The sequence below is a fragment of the Amphiura filiformis genome, chromosome 10, assembly GCF_039555335.1.
Source record: "Amphiura filiformis chromosome 10, Afil_fr2py, whole genome shotgun sequence".
Lineage (NCBI taxonomy): Eukaryota > Metazoa > Echinodermata > Ophiuroidea > Amphilepidida > Amphiuridae > Amphiura > Amphiura filiformis.
In genome coordinates this window covers 814,891-830,216 of record NC_092637.1, presented here as the reverse complement: position 1 = coordinate 830,216, position 15,326 = coordinate 814,891, and the positions used below count along the sequence as shown (strand labels likewise).

The window sequence follows — 15,326 nt, the reverse complement described above, 5'->3', positions numbered from 1 at the left end:
CATACTCCACAATTTGAGGTCAAGATTGTGTTGCCAACATTGAACGGGGTTTATTGAACTACGCCGTTGGCAATGAGAGTATTAATTTTGGCGCGAATAGTTAATGTAGGGAAACAGAACATGATATGTGATCTATAATAAGGCCAACAAAGTTATTAATGTCGCAATTAAATTATCTGTCGAAGGACATGACAATTGTAAAACTATATAGTACGAACGAGAACATCCCGCACTAGGAGCCATAACATGCTCATCCATCAGGGTGCATTTCCTTAACCCCAAATACATTTGTATATTAATTGAATGACCTTTGAAAATGTTGGTACACAAACTCATACTCTATAACTTCAGGTCAATTTTTGCCCTATTATTGTTTAATTGAGGTTATTGAACTTTGCCATTGGGATGAGGCCATTGTGGCCCATAGTACACAGTAACAACTCCAATTGCCATACAATTTCTTGTTTTGCAGAAACTGATTCGTTATGAACGGAAGCCTTTAATTTGCTGACAGCCGGATTTGTCATTCATACAAACAAAAATGTTCTGCGATTAAATGTGTTACTGTATACCAGTTGAAATTTGTAAAGTGCATTTCGTCCAGTTTCATTTTGTGTCCAGCCCGGGGGGGTACTCAAGTTTGGTTTTGGTAGGGACGTGCCGCTGAGATTTTGGAAGTGGACCCATATACCAATTTTCAAGAAATTTGGACCCATTGATATACCAAAAGTCAAAATTTTCGGCCGAATTTAACCAAAATTGTCTTAGTTTTTACAAATTTCCCCAAAATTTTGGGACAATTTTGAAAATTTTGGCTAGATTAAGGAAAAATTGGGCTGTTTTCCGAAAAATAGAGAAAATTTGAAAAAAGGACCCATTCATATACCAAAATAGGCTTTGAAAAAGGGGTCATTGATATACCAGAATGCCGAAAATGCTACCCATGTTTGCGGCACGTCCCCGTATGGTCATTTGTACTGAGTACCCCCGGGGGGGTCCAGTTTCAGGCCTGTGTGTCATTCAAATAAAATTTGCTGCTATAGCTGTTGCTTTTTTTTCGTACCAATTGAATTTGAAAAGCGAATAATTGAGTTCATTTCAAAAACGTGCCTGTAATCATGGTAATGTTGGTCATTCCAACGTAAAACTTGTGGAACGGCGGTAGTTTGACCATTTAAAACATTATGAAACACCAAAATATGAAAAGCATGACAAGAACACACAAAATAACAAGTGGAAACCGTCCCGTCTGCCGGTCTACCTATCAGGTAAATACGCTTCCGTTTATCGGCGTCAGATAGCATCATCCAGCACGTCCAACAAGGTAACGCTATCAATACAAAATAACCCAATACCCAATGGCCAAGTTCAATAACACAATATAACTATAATACTAATCAATTTGACCTCAAGGTTTGGTGTATGAGTTTTGGTACTCAACATATCCAAAGGTCATTCTATGTCTGTACAAATATATGGGGGTTAAAGAACTGCGCCCGTATATACGAGCCTATTTTAGATGACCACATTGATTACCATTCAGGCATACTATTGTAGTCACCTATCTGTTAACCAACAATCCTTTGTTTTTATTTACATACTAATTTCAATAGTTGTCAATTGTCGTTATTAGTACTAATATATGGTGATGTACAGTTTAAAGATTGGGTGCACAAATATAATGGTAGAGTTAAATAGGACAGAACAATGTAAATAATAGTCTTAACCATGGCTATAGCACTGGCGAGGGATATCTGGAAATGTAAATTTCATTAAAAGTCGAAACTTTTACATTTTAATTACCACTTTTTAGATTCATTCATTCATCATGCCCTCTTTATCGCCATTTTCGTGACTCTAAAATAAAATAATGAGAGGTATAAAGCCCATTTATAACAACTTTTGTAGGCATTAATGCTTCATTTAAGTACAGTTCCGAATAATGATTAATAACACCCTGCAAGGCCTGGAGTAAAATATCGTTTGAAATCAACTCCAGTGAGGTGATCATCTTTAACATATCCCAATATTTATATGGGGGAATGTACAGAGGACTGCAGAAATTAAATAGTGTATTTTTACCCTAGGCCCATACCGTTTGGGCGATGGTGTTTCACCGCAGCTTGAAGCTTTCTAAAGATTAAAATTTATATTACAATACATTTTATCTTCGATCTTTACACCAAAACTGACAACAATTTAAATACTTCAAAGCGGCATATTATCTAATTATTTCTTGGTTATAATTTCATAGAACAATACAAAAAACAAAAACGTCGCCGAATTGGGTCACGGCGCCATTGTTATCAATGCGTAGGATGTGCGTTGTTCCCTCCTCCGGTTCTCATCTTTCAGATCAGCACGTATTCTGACCACACGCAAGTTATATTTACAAATCATAAAGCAAAACTAAAAATATTGATATTGGTGATCAATTTGGTTGTATTGATACTATTGAGAAGACAAATTGGATAATTGCTTGAACGATAATTGCCCCATAACAAGTCGCTGCATTACCCGCCTTTTGTTCCCGTTAAATCAAGCCTGCGGCATCGAGACAATAGGTCGGGACAACAACATGTCGTAATACAAAAGACGTAAAACCCAATCACTATTGTTTCCTCAAGTTTTTAGGGAACCATTACAAGAAACAACATGTCAGTGATAACCGCAACATTTGATTGTTAAACACCCGATTTGCCTATAACTTTTTGGAAAAAAATATTGAGCCTTGTATACTGCTACCAATGCTCGAGCGAATTTAATAGTCCCGTTCTTCTGTCAGTTCAAACCACAAAATGTCCATTTTCAGCTTTAGCTGTTCTCCAATTTAAAAGGAAATTTGCTACAACAACAAAACAACAATGGAAGGCGTTTGAATCTTGACCGGCAATCAATTAAAGGTATATATCTTCAATTGAGCCATAATTATGAAGTTGTAAAAGAGGCGGGCAAACTCATTAAGAAGTGTCCATTGCAATTCACAATGCATTATTACACGCGCAATTACTCGCATTCAAGATTTGTTTGCAAATGAAAAGTTTGATACAATTCTTTGATTGATAGATACATTTTATATGATGAGATAATTTGATGTCGCCATAGCTATGATAGCCTGACGACGACACAGTCTTGCTGATCAATTCACAATGAATTTTGTTAATTATTGTGATGAGCAATTAACAAGATCATACTAATTACCGTTTTAATAAAGTGCTGAATAGACTTGTGCGCCAAAAACAATGCAAATTGCTTTTGTTCATTATTATCTATAGGATGCTCCCCGAGCGAGCAAAATCATTGTTTTGCTTTCGATGGTCTTATTATATTAATAACAATATCGCCATGCAGATATCATAACAATGACACTACTAAGTTACTAATAATACTTTCCCTTTCTCTTGTCGAATCAAAATTGTCTTTATTTTGAAAATGGCAGATAACCAGATGTCATATATGTTTCCAAATATGCTATTGAAATCCGTCCACCCTCTATGGAAAACACGACCTCCTACAAAGGGAGTGTAGATTTCAAACGGAGTCACCCATTTAGACATAGACCCTGGAAGATAAGCTAAGATATATCTATGATGCAGATAACCCCATTTGAAATTCACACTCCCTTTGTGTGAAATTAAGGGAAGGACATGTCTTCCACAGGCATGATTCCCTTTCTAGCATGCCGCGCCGAAGTATCGGTACAACCAATTTTAAGCTGTACTATGTAAATATCGCATATCTTGCATGATACATGGAAAAGTGAAATTTGTAGCAAAAACTAGGTCTAGTGCTTGTTGAAAGTATAAGAAACAGATATGTGAATGTGTCTTAAGAATGGCAATGAGCCGATGGTCAAGTACAACTTAACTTAAAATAGACACCCGGCATAAAAAACCTTTACAGATATATAGTCTTGTAACAATACTCTATAGACAGCAAAGATATGTTCACTCTGGTACTATATGAATTACGTACGCAGTACCAGAGTGAACATATCTAGTGAATAATATAGTATTGTTACAAGCCTATCTTTAAAAGTTTGTATGGGTGTCTAATAGACATTGGGAAAACTAGATGTCATGGTGAAAGTATCTTTGATTTACACGCTCGTTAATGCAGATTTGTAGTACTGGTATAGGCCTATTCTAAATTTAGGCCTACACATAATATGATTTGCACAATCAACATGATCAAAAATCATTTATAGCCTCATTGTCCTCTTTAGTAAGCCATACTCCATGTAATAATAACATATTAAACGGTTCTATTGATAGCGCCATGTACTTCAATGGCGGAAGTCATTCAAATACTGTATTATTGAGTTTGATTAAACTTGACAAACTACATTAACGTTATCGGCTAAAACCAGCGTCATTTGGCATTTTGAAATGAGCAGTTAATAGCCACTAATTATTTTATATATTTTGTATGAAATCATTATAATCATTGAGTGCTGAACTTGAAAGTTTGTGACATGTCTATGTACAACAAACGATTTTTTTCTTCAAAATTGCTTAACTCCGGCTCCATGAGAACTACCTGCCTATTGGTCAAAAAGGACTTTTCATTATCATTTGGACCAATCAGCAACATATTAGAATAATTTCACCACGCAAAAAAATGGGGTGAATTATTTGTAAAATTCAAATCTGATTGGTGATTAAAATTAAGATATTATGTAATTGACCAATCAGAGTCAATGTTAGATCGGTAGGTAGTGCTCAGGGGGTTAAAATCTCTCTTTATCTATTGTTTTCTCAGAGTAAAATGCTCAAAATCAAAGAAACTTTAATTTTTTTTTAATATGGATAATACTACCAAGCACTAATCATACCAATAAAGACCCTTTCTAAATTCTAGGCCTACTGTGTTGTTGTATTCAATGATATCATTTCCGCTCCCTCAAAGTTTGACTTCCTTTCTAAGTTTTTATCTTACTGATCCAGCCCCAGTAAACCCGCGTTATACCAACTCGGAACGGATGCTGTATTAACCTTGATACAGACCACACTAGTAACACTTTATGTGTGCTATAGGCCTTAAATGGCTTAATATGCTTTAACAGTATTAAGTATGAAGCGGTTATTTGCCCTATTAACTTAATAGATTGCTTGCTCGAATGTCAAAAGTTGTACAATTTATTTAGTATTACTCATTACTGTGTACTACTACTAATACATGATGACTTTAGTGGTATTACATTGTGAGCGCCTAAAAATGCATATCATTGCATTATATATGAACTTGAATTTACTTTTAAAAAGTTTGCTTTAAGAGAAGGACAACAAAATATGTTTAAAAAAATTGTTACACTGGTAGGGTTTCTCGCCAGTGTGATTATAAACTAGAATTTATTGTGAGGCATTTCTGACAATACTCCCACTGGTATGGTTTCTCGCATTGAGTGTATATAAATCTTTATTATAATTTATAGTCTGTGAAGTATTTCTTACAATACTCACGGACTCAATTGGTAGAGTTTCTCGCCAGTTTCATGAACACATTGCAATTTTTCATATTTCCATTTATCTTGACTTATTCTTGGGCTCTGGATGGAGATATTTAACACATGAAAATGATAAACAAGAACTTTAAATTGCATTTTTCATATGTGCCATTTCGATAGAACGTTTATCGTTCAATATATCCAAAATGTAGGCCCTAAGAATATGCAGGACTATAATAATTATTATACCCGAACAGGTTGACATTGTTGACGCAATAATTTCTCGTCTTGATTTTGCGCATTAGGCTCGCAATAATTACGAGGAATATCAGAGATTCTCATCTTCTCTGGGTGGGAGTAGAATGGTACCTGTACGTTTTCATGGACATGATGGAATAGTATTAAAAAAATACATTTTACTCAGTTAAGAACACAATATCATAGACTTATTCGGGCACACGTGTACATTGCAATTGCATGTCTTCGGAAGTGTAATTAATTAGTTTGCTGAACTTAAGTTTGGGCAATAAATTATGTGACATATTAAAAACTTGCAAAAATCAAAACAAAGGCAACAACAACATGCTCCCTCAAACTTCAATATTCTCACCTTATGAAATAGTCCATTAACAAATGTGTCAAATAAGCAATCAACACAGGTGTCAAAGATTGCGAACATCAAGATACCGCAGGTACAATTTCCTAAAACAAAGGAAGCTAAAGGACGCGCATAATCCGGCTAAATATCTTGCTTATTTAAAATAAGCGGCAACACACACCTGATAGGGCTATAGCCAATAACCGGGTAAAGTAGCGAGCTAATAAACTAGAGGAAAACAGGGGAAATTGTTTAAATTTGACAATCCGTGAGTAGTACTTCCCGCCTTTTTCTGCTATAATACCCTATAGCTGTATAAGAATTAACCCTTTATACCTGGACGAGGACGCTGATTTCTTGTAGCAGACGATATACGTGGATACAAATTTTATTATTCAAAATCGCAAAAATATTAATTGATCAAAAAGTTTCTAAAGAACATAAAAACGGCTTATAAAAATAATAACAAAAAGTTTTTGGGCCAGTGGATCTCAAGTTAAAGTGCAAGTATATAGTAATGAAATCTCAAACCGAAATTTTACGACTGAAACTTGCGTGTTGCCAGAATGGTCTGGATAGCGTACCGAGGCTGATTAAAACATGAACGGCTGTTTTGCTTCATATTTTTGAACATAATATCACTTTTTGTTTGTGTTCTTGTTGACAAAAAGAGACAGTGTTAACTAAATGATAAAGAAAACAAGTGAGGGTCATGTTATGGGGAAATCAAAGCTGTATCATGTATCGAGTTGGTAACCCAACTTTATGTTTAAAGGACTTCCGTGAGCTGTGTAAGCCTCGTTCACACGATTTTGTGAAATTTGGCGTTTAGTTCAAATGCTCAGAGTCTTCTTGAACCAGGGCAGGATGGCATGCACATGATTGAAAAAGTGTAATATGTCTATGCTGAAGATGCGAAAAGAAGCCGAAACATCGTATCAGGTCCCAGATTCAAATCCTGACGTTTTGTATGAAAAAACACTTCAACAATATTTTGAAAATGTTGTCAAAATGTTATTGCAAAATATGTTTTGGGGAAAACATGTTTGCAAAGTACTAAAGTATTTTGGCCACCGCTAACATGATGTTAGAATGCTTTACATCAAGTTTTCAAAATGTTTTATGAATGCTATTAAAATTTCTGTAAAACCTTTTGTGATGGGTGGAGATCAGTGTTAAAACCCATTTCTCATAATCACATACAGTGCATTGTAACTTAAATCATGTACAAGGAAAGCCAATTTACTTAATTAGCACGGAGTGAGGACAATTTGTACAAGGAAAGCCAATTGACTTAATTAGCACGGAGTGAGGACAATTTGTAACGGTTTTATACTCAAAGAATGAGTACTTGTCAATTATCACCAGAAACGATAAATTTTAGCAAAATTGCCATGAAAAGCGATTGATTTTCAACAACATGTCAATTCGTCAAAATAAGGAGAAAATTGGCAACACAGCCTTTACTATTAAAAGCAGAATATTATATAACCCATATGTACCAAATATTTCCGACAGCCGTTTAGGAAACTTACGTTACGCAGGCGCAGTTAAGTAGGTAGTGAGTGAAGAAGATTGACAATTTTATAAACCTTTTAATAATTATTTTGCCCAATAATTTGCAAAATAAGGCGAGTAAAGTTTTGAAAAAGTGTAGCCTATGGAATGCGAGATCGATAGGGGAGTCATTGGCATGATTGGGGTAATTTTAAAAACGACGAAGTTGCGTAAACTTTTGGAATAGCGTCAATTATGAAACTGGTGTTACACGAGTATGCATGAAAATGTTTTTACAAAATAAAAATACACTCTTCGAAAAAAATGTCCATGAAAGGTTCATTAGCTGTCCTGTATGTACACCCCTGGCCAATTTTGTGCCTATTTTTGCATTTTTCTCAAAAATTATAGCATATTGGTGACAAGTAAGATATGTATATTATAGGGGCAAGGACCACAACTACTGCACCGAAAATTCATCAACTCAAGGCAAGTAGTTATTGATCAAATATTGGTTTTCCCTCATTTTTGACTGTAACTCCACAACTGTTGTCTGTGCTGAAATAAAATTTCCAGTGCAGTAGTTGTAGTCCTTGCCCCTATAATATACATATCTTACTTGTCACCAATGCCGTATAATTTTTGAGAAAAATGCAAAAATAGGCACAAAATTTCGCAGGGGTGTAGTACCCCCTTAAATGTTATACAAAGAACTAAAAAGGTTTATGCAAAGGCCAGAAAAAAAACATTATTTGTTGTGTTCTCAGTTCCCTAACCCGTAGAACCATAATCATACATGTTATATATATCCTTAGAACATGTAGAACCCTTTTTCTAAAAGTGTATCTTCAAATTCAAATAAAGATATGGCGTATGCAAAACAGTAACAATAGACAGCAATAATAATTGAGTTAAGGTACAATCACGGTAATAGTTGTTGACAGACGATCATAACAAAGTATTAATTTTAGTGATTGCCGGATATTCTTATAAATGTTCCCGCCAAAAAAGTGTAACGTGCATTAAGATAAGATTTTTTCATATTAAGCTCGTTAAAGGATAAACATTCAATACCTGAAGTATAATTATAATGCTATACTTGGTGAATATTGTGACAAATAATATAAATTTGTGCGGCGGGATTTTAACATTTTTACTGGCACCATGCGCAAGTGCGAATGTTTTACAATGGGAACAAACCTTTGTTTTGGAAACGGGTATTTTGTTCCACGTATAGTTGTTTCATGTTGCCTTTAATATCGTATAAGATAACAAGGATAAACATTGGCATAATGATTTATTTGTAAGTGATATATTATTCCTAAGATAGTTTGCCATGCATAATGCAACCTGCAACAAATTACGAAACTGACGAAAAAAAGAATGTGATAAAATCAGAGAAGATGCGAATTATATGCCTATCTGTATGATTTGAGACATAAAATATTATTCTTATAATTATTCCATTAATAAAAATAAATGTGACTGATTACCGAATCAAAACGGTGCATAAAAGCAACTTTTCATTGTGTAAATCAATATATTATTGAAAAATAACACTTAAATGCTTCGCAAAAGTTCATTCTACAAATCAAATACTTTGAAAACTTGTTTGATTTATTGCTGTTAATGAGTTATGTACGCTTTACAAAAGTATTGTTGTTTCAGCCCTCTTTTACAACATAACTCAAGAACCACGGGACCTACAAAAGTATGATCTGTGATATTTGAATTTTTCTATACACTCGCTATGAAATGATCAATGCAATTTTTGCCAAAGCTCACTACCATTCGCAAGATGCTGTGAACTACCAAATCACAACAGTTTAAAATAGTTGCTAACCTTTACAGGCCAAAATAGGCACGTGGTTTACTTTTATAGGCTATAAAAGCCACAAATACTCAGCTGAAACAACTGTGAAGTGAACATAATAGCTTGGTAAAATGTGTTGTTTGAACTCTAACTTGAAGCACAATAAACACGGTACTTAACCATTATTAACAAAGGTGCCAAACATGCAATCTGCAACAAAGCTACAATAACACTACAAACACCCGTCAATTACATGCCTATTGTTTACACCCTTAACTTATAACACCAAAGGTACTCATACAGCAGCGACCTCTTAACTTCAGTCAATCTTATCATGCTTATCATAATCATAAAGCACCAAAAATAAATAGTAAAGCGTTCATTGCAATGGCTATTACTGTTGTTAATGACTTTTAACATGCTTTTAATAAGAGCTATTGCAAGTCTTCAACGACTTGTGGTCGGAAATACTTAAGAAACTTTCAAGATCCTGTTGTTATTATAACTATATATATTTAAGCGTGCAAACCACGAGCTTGGTTTAATTTTTCACACAAAAACTAATGAAAGTATAAAAGACGCCATCTTGAAAATTGTCAACATATACTAAAACGAAAAATGCCATGGTTATGTTATACAATATTATGATATGGTTAAAAGACACTTCTAAGTGTCAGGCAAAATGCTGGCTTTCATTAAAAGTAAAATTCACGCAAAAATGGCTAAAGATTTGAAAGCAATCTTTGCTAATTCTCACGGTATTCTTTACCTCAACTAGTGGGCTATAATGATAGGCTATATAGCTTCCTTCTTCCTGTTGAAAACCGGACATCGCTTACAGTTTCAAGTGATAGAGAGCAATACTTATAGCCTTTTACATAAACTATCCTACAGCAATATTTATAGCATAATAGCTGTTAAATAATATTATTTCTGTTCTGTTTTACAATATTCATAGTTAAAATGTTGGTTTGTTAAATTAGTACTGGCGAGCAATTATAGTATACAATGTATACGCAAAATATAAAATGTCTTAACTTAAATCTTTTTGACTGAATATTCAGTCGAATTATTTGAATTTTCAACCTTTTTAACCAATCACATGCCATTTGGAAGTACATGAGGGCTATAACACTTGATTGAAAGGTGACATGAGTCTACAAAAAGAGTAAGGCGCAATCAAAAAATCTATTTCAATCTATTTTTCAATCTATTTAGATTGATTCGTCTCACAACAGTTAAAAGATTGAAATATTTCAAACGGTCAATTTAAGAAATATGTACCTGCTTCCAATATTAAAGACAGAATCTGCCCAATAGTAAGCAAAGCAGATACCGCCTTTTGTACATAGCAGGACAAACATTCTAAAGTTGAACATTAAAGTTTTCTTAAGCTAATACTTGGTGTATACAGGAAATAGTCTTGACAATATACGGAAGACCTGATTCACTTAGCAAGCTCTGCATCTTCATACACTACTTCCTGTATATCTGGCAAAATGCTTGCCACGCGGGAAATTCTGCGCGCTAAAAGTTCCATTGACCGTGGTGACGTTCATGCAGATTGCAACTTGAATTTCAAGACTCTATCCTGCTAGAAATTCGACTAATGTAAGCATTTTTATACGCAGGAGTTTGACACATTTAAATAAAATGTTATGTGTTTGATTATAATTCAATTATTTACTCTTTTTGACCAATCCAATACCTTCATGTGGGTAATGTATTCAATAAAATCAACGTTCTTCTTGGACCACGCGGAGAAAAGTTGTAGCTCAATCCACAGACCCTAGAAAGAGTGCTAAATCTAAATGACATGTAGCCTTCACAGTTTGAAATGTTATAACCTTCCGATTGCCATTTTAATTTCATTGTAATTACCTTGCTGGTTAAGTTGTTCCAGAGAAGATGTAACTTTCCTGGTTGTTCTAAGAGTATTCCTAAGTAAATGTGTGTCGTGTTATATAATCTGAGTTAAAACAATTGGTACGTTTTTGATGTTGTATAAATAAAAGATTGCATCTTCCAGAACATAATTGGATTGATCATCTCGAAATAACCAGGACTTAAAACCATAACCATCCACAATTACATGTTACTCATTTCGGCAACAAATGGACGGTTAATTCTGTCCTCCATAATAAATGTAAGTGTCTTTGGGGTATATGCATGTCACTTGCGTCTAACTAACTAGGTGACCATGCATATACCCCACATTTATCATGTAGGGCAGAATTAACCGTCCATTTGTTGCCAAAGTGAGTAACATGTAATTGTGGACATAGATGGTTCTGGTTGTAAGCACTCGATGTATATTTTTCAGGACTTCAGTTGAATCACAGATCCTGGGTTGAATCAAATTTTGCACTTTGGTGTGCATGACAGTCGTGTTCAACATATTCAAATAGACCCCAATGGAAATTATCTTCTTAAGAGAGGCTTTTTTGAGTTTTCCGGTGTTGTCCAACCCGAACAAATCAAACAAACACTTGCACTTAAACATGTTTTAAAAAACTGTAACATTACTTGATATTGCTTGTGCATGTATTATCATGCCCCCATTATCATGATTATCATGTAACATTTCGCAATGGTGACAAACATATGTCAAGTTCTCATGACAATGTCATGACTATTTAGAAAGTAATTACTGTTAATCACAGTCTAAATAAGTTGGCTTGTAGCTGCTTTGTCTTCTGCAATGTTTAGGTATTGATTCACTACAGAAGGTTGGATTAATCATAGGGTTTCTGTATTAAATTGCGTTGAAGTAACACATGAATGTGGGACAATTTTTTTTTTTGTAGTGACACATAATTTGCAATTTAGAGTCAATCCAAAACAGCTGAAATAGTGCTCGATATTATTCAATAGTATAAGACTATAGCATGTATACATTGTACAATACAAAATACAAGTAGGGTTGTTCTTATACAACAGAATGTAAGAACAATATTACGTGATTTTGTGTATTATTAATAGATAAATAAAAGGTATAGTTGTCATGGTTGCATTTGACTAGATTCCTAAGATCTCATACTTTTGGATACATTTTCTAGTCAAATTTTACCAGCAATGATCATGTCAAAATTACCCGAATAGTATCAAACTTTTGGACACGGATTGAGACCAACTTGTCTAATATAGTCAAAGTTAACTAAAAATCTACACTGTAAATAATTATTACTCAACTGCTGAGTAAAAAGGGAACATTAAGAGAGCAACAAAATTGTACTCACATTAATACTCAATATATAACATGCAGTCTTCAGAACTGCTGAACCAATACTAGGCTTGTTTGTACTCATTTTAATGCATTTGTTATGCTGATTTCAAATATGGTCATGAAAAATTACAATTCTGAAATTTTTAAATTTTTAAATTTTAAAAACTTGTCGTCTGCAGTCGACACCCGCGTGGAGAGAGTTAAGCATGTTAAGTAAAAAGTTATTCAATATTGAGTTCCATTTGACTCAATGTGTTGCTTTGTTTCCTTTTTACTCAACATTGAGTAATCTAGTGTACTATTTTAAGTTAGAGTGTAGTTCGACTACATGTAAACCTTTTTAAGTATCATAATTTGAAATGACAATATATCATAAAAATGTAAAAATGAGTGTCTCTGATGAATAATCACAAAAGTACTCGCCTTTTTTTTATGTGTTGAGGTAAATTCTTCGGTCTAATATTATTATTTTTTCTCAACCAAAATCAAATTCTAGTAGTTTGTTACAATGTAAATATTGCGTTCAATAGTTCACGAATCGACCACGAGTTATTTCACTCGGTTGGTTTATGGCTACCGTATCATGATTATGTATACCAGTATTAATACCAAGTAACACCAACCGAGTGTATTTTGAATGACTAATTGAGCTTGATAATTACATAAGTTATACAGGTAAGTTGCATTTCTTGTGCTGGAACTATTTGATATTATATTTCGAGGCTATTTGCAAGTATTATGTTACATGATCAAGCCCGGGATGATTTAGGGAGATTCGCCAAAGAGAAGTTTCTTAAACCAACTGTTGCGGAATATTTGCGATTCGAAAAAGCAGTTTAACCCGGAGTTTAACACCTGTTTTACATGTTTTATTCATGGACCTGTTATGTAAATGTGTTCTACTGTTCGTGTTATATAGCAAAAGTAAATAAAGTTTGGATATTGTTTTAAACCCTTGATTTGCGTACATTATCTTAACTTACTAAAACATGTGAGCATAATTCCATATACGTTTCTTAATGCCTGCAACACCTTCTGTCAAAAAAGGGGGACGTTTTCACGTTTCTTAAAATGCCTGCACTAGCCTCTAGCCTCTGTCGAAAAACGGGGATGTTTCGTTTCATAACATGATCAATGATGTCTACACTTCTGTCGCAAAAAACGTTTCTGGTCCTCCTGCTTGTTATATTGCTTATACCATCATGCATGCCTGAAAAAGTGTCCTGTATATTCAATTACGGGCTCTTAATCTTAAGTAATGGTAATTCTTACAAGCGACACAAGATAACAACTGGTCCCATCAGGATCCAAATGTGTCTCCGCACGGCGAGACCGCGACCGTTAAAACAAACAAATTTCAAAAACTTTGGAAGATCATTTCACTTACCTTTTCCATATGGATCATGCCTATCCAATAACGCACCTGGATAATCTGTTCTAGGATACCCATAGAGTCCCGGACTTGCGAATGCACCAGCCCCGTAAGTCATCTGTGTGGGGCTGGTCAGACCCGCGGGAACTGATGTTTCATAGTACGAATTATGGTATGGGTTATTCAATTGAGGTGTAGGTCCTGCAATTCCACCGGTAGGAGCGGTAGAAAATTGTGGTGCCGCCAGGGTCGGCGTCGGTCTTGCGGGAATGTTCATGTTTTGCCTGGCTCCTCCGAGGATATTGTCTATATAGAAAGGTGTGTTGTGATTTTGCATATTGCTCCCCATTGTGAGTGCTGCTGAGAAGGGAGGGAGGGATTGCATCGGCCCCGTAGTTGACGGTGGACACATCATGTTCGTACCGTACGGATTGAGTCCTGCTTGCGGGGTTACCGCTGGGTACTGCAATGACATAGACATGGTTGATATTTCTGCTTGATTTGAGCGCTTACTGCGCTACACACGTTTCCACTCAATATAAAAATCACAGTATAGTTCCACACCGGCTAAATCACTATTCATAAAAAGATCCAAATTAGATCTTCAAGTTGAAAATAAAGCCTTAAATACCGGCGTCATCAGGTAAGCTTAAAAGTTACACGACTTGTTGATCCAGAGGCTTTGCTTATAGTGATCTTACCCAGGAAGAACGGTAGAGGGACGAACTGCCCACTTGACAAAGGAAAACAAGGGGGCGTGGTTATATGCCAAATATCGTGTGTACAGTGTGTCAATGAGCTACCGATATCAATTTAGTCACTTAGCGCGCGGCACTCAAAATTCCTCAACTTGACTGGATCCGGAGAATTGACTTTTTTATGACTATTGGAGTTCACTGATTGGCCAATTCGGAAATGATTTGCTGTGATTTGCAGATATTACTCGCAGCCCGGATTCGCGGTAGGCTTGCTTCTTTACGATACTCGCCGATATCGATTATGATTGCATGCATGGGTTTCGTACCCTACCCCTTAAGGAGAAAACGTCAAAGACATGATTCAACAATGTCGCTGGTATTTTCACTTTTAATATGATATAAAGGCTCTTTATAAATTTTAGGTTTTTTTGTTTATATTTAACTAAACACTACTCTATTTGAGGAATATGGACTAGAAATTAGCCGCATTCAGATTGAATTCAATTATTATTCCAATATTGGGAACTTTTGTTGCTAATGCTGATATTGACACTGACAGCTTTACTATAGTCATTGCAATAATTTTATATGACGAAATATATATATAGCTCATCCTATATCTTATTAAGAGAAAATTAATTAACGTAATGTAGCACGGTAATTAAGTTTTTGTTGA

General features: G+C 34.9%; 1 protein-coding gene across 1 annotated transcript in view; it reads right to left on the bottom strand.

The window, feature by feature from the left end:
* LOC140162393 (hematopoietically-expressed homeobox protein HHEX homolog) overlaps positions 1-14,688 on the bottom strand; it is a 30,922-nt gene extending 16,234 nt beyond the window's left edge. Inside the window, exon 1 of the mRNA XM_072185599.1 lies at positions 13,968-14,688. Coding sequence (XP_072041700.1) covers positions 13,968-14,433 — 466 coding nt within the window. The 5' untranslated portion in view covers positions 14,434-14,688. The remainder of the gene's footprint in view (positions 1-13,967) is intronic.
* Between the last annotated feature and the right edge of the window lie 638 nt (positions 14,689-15,326).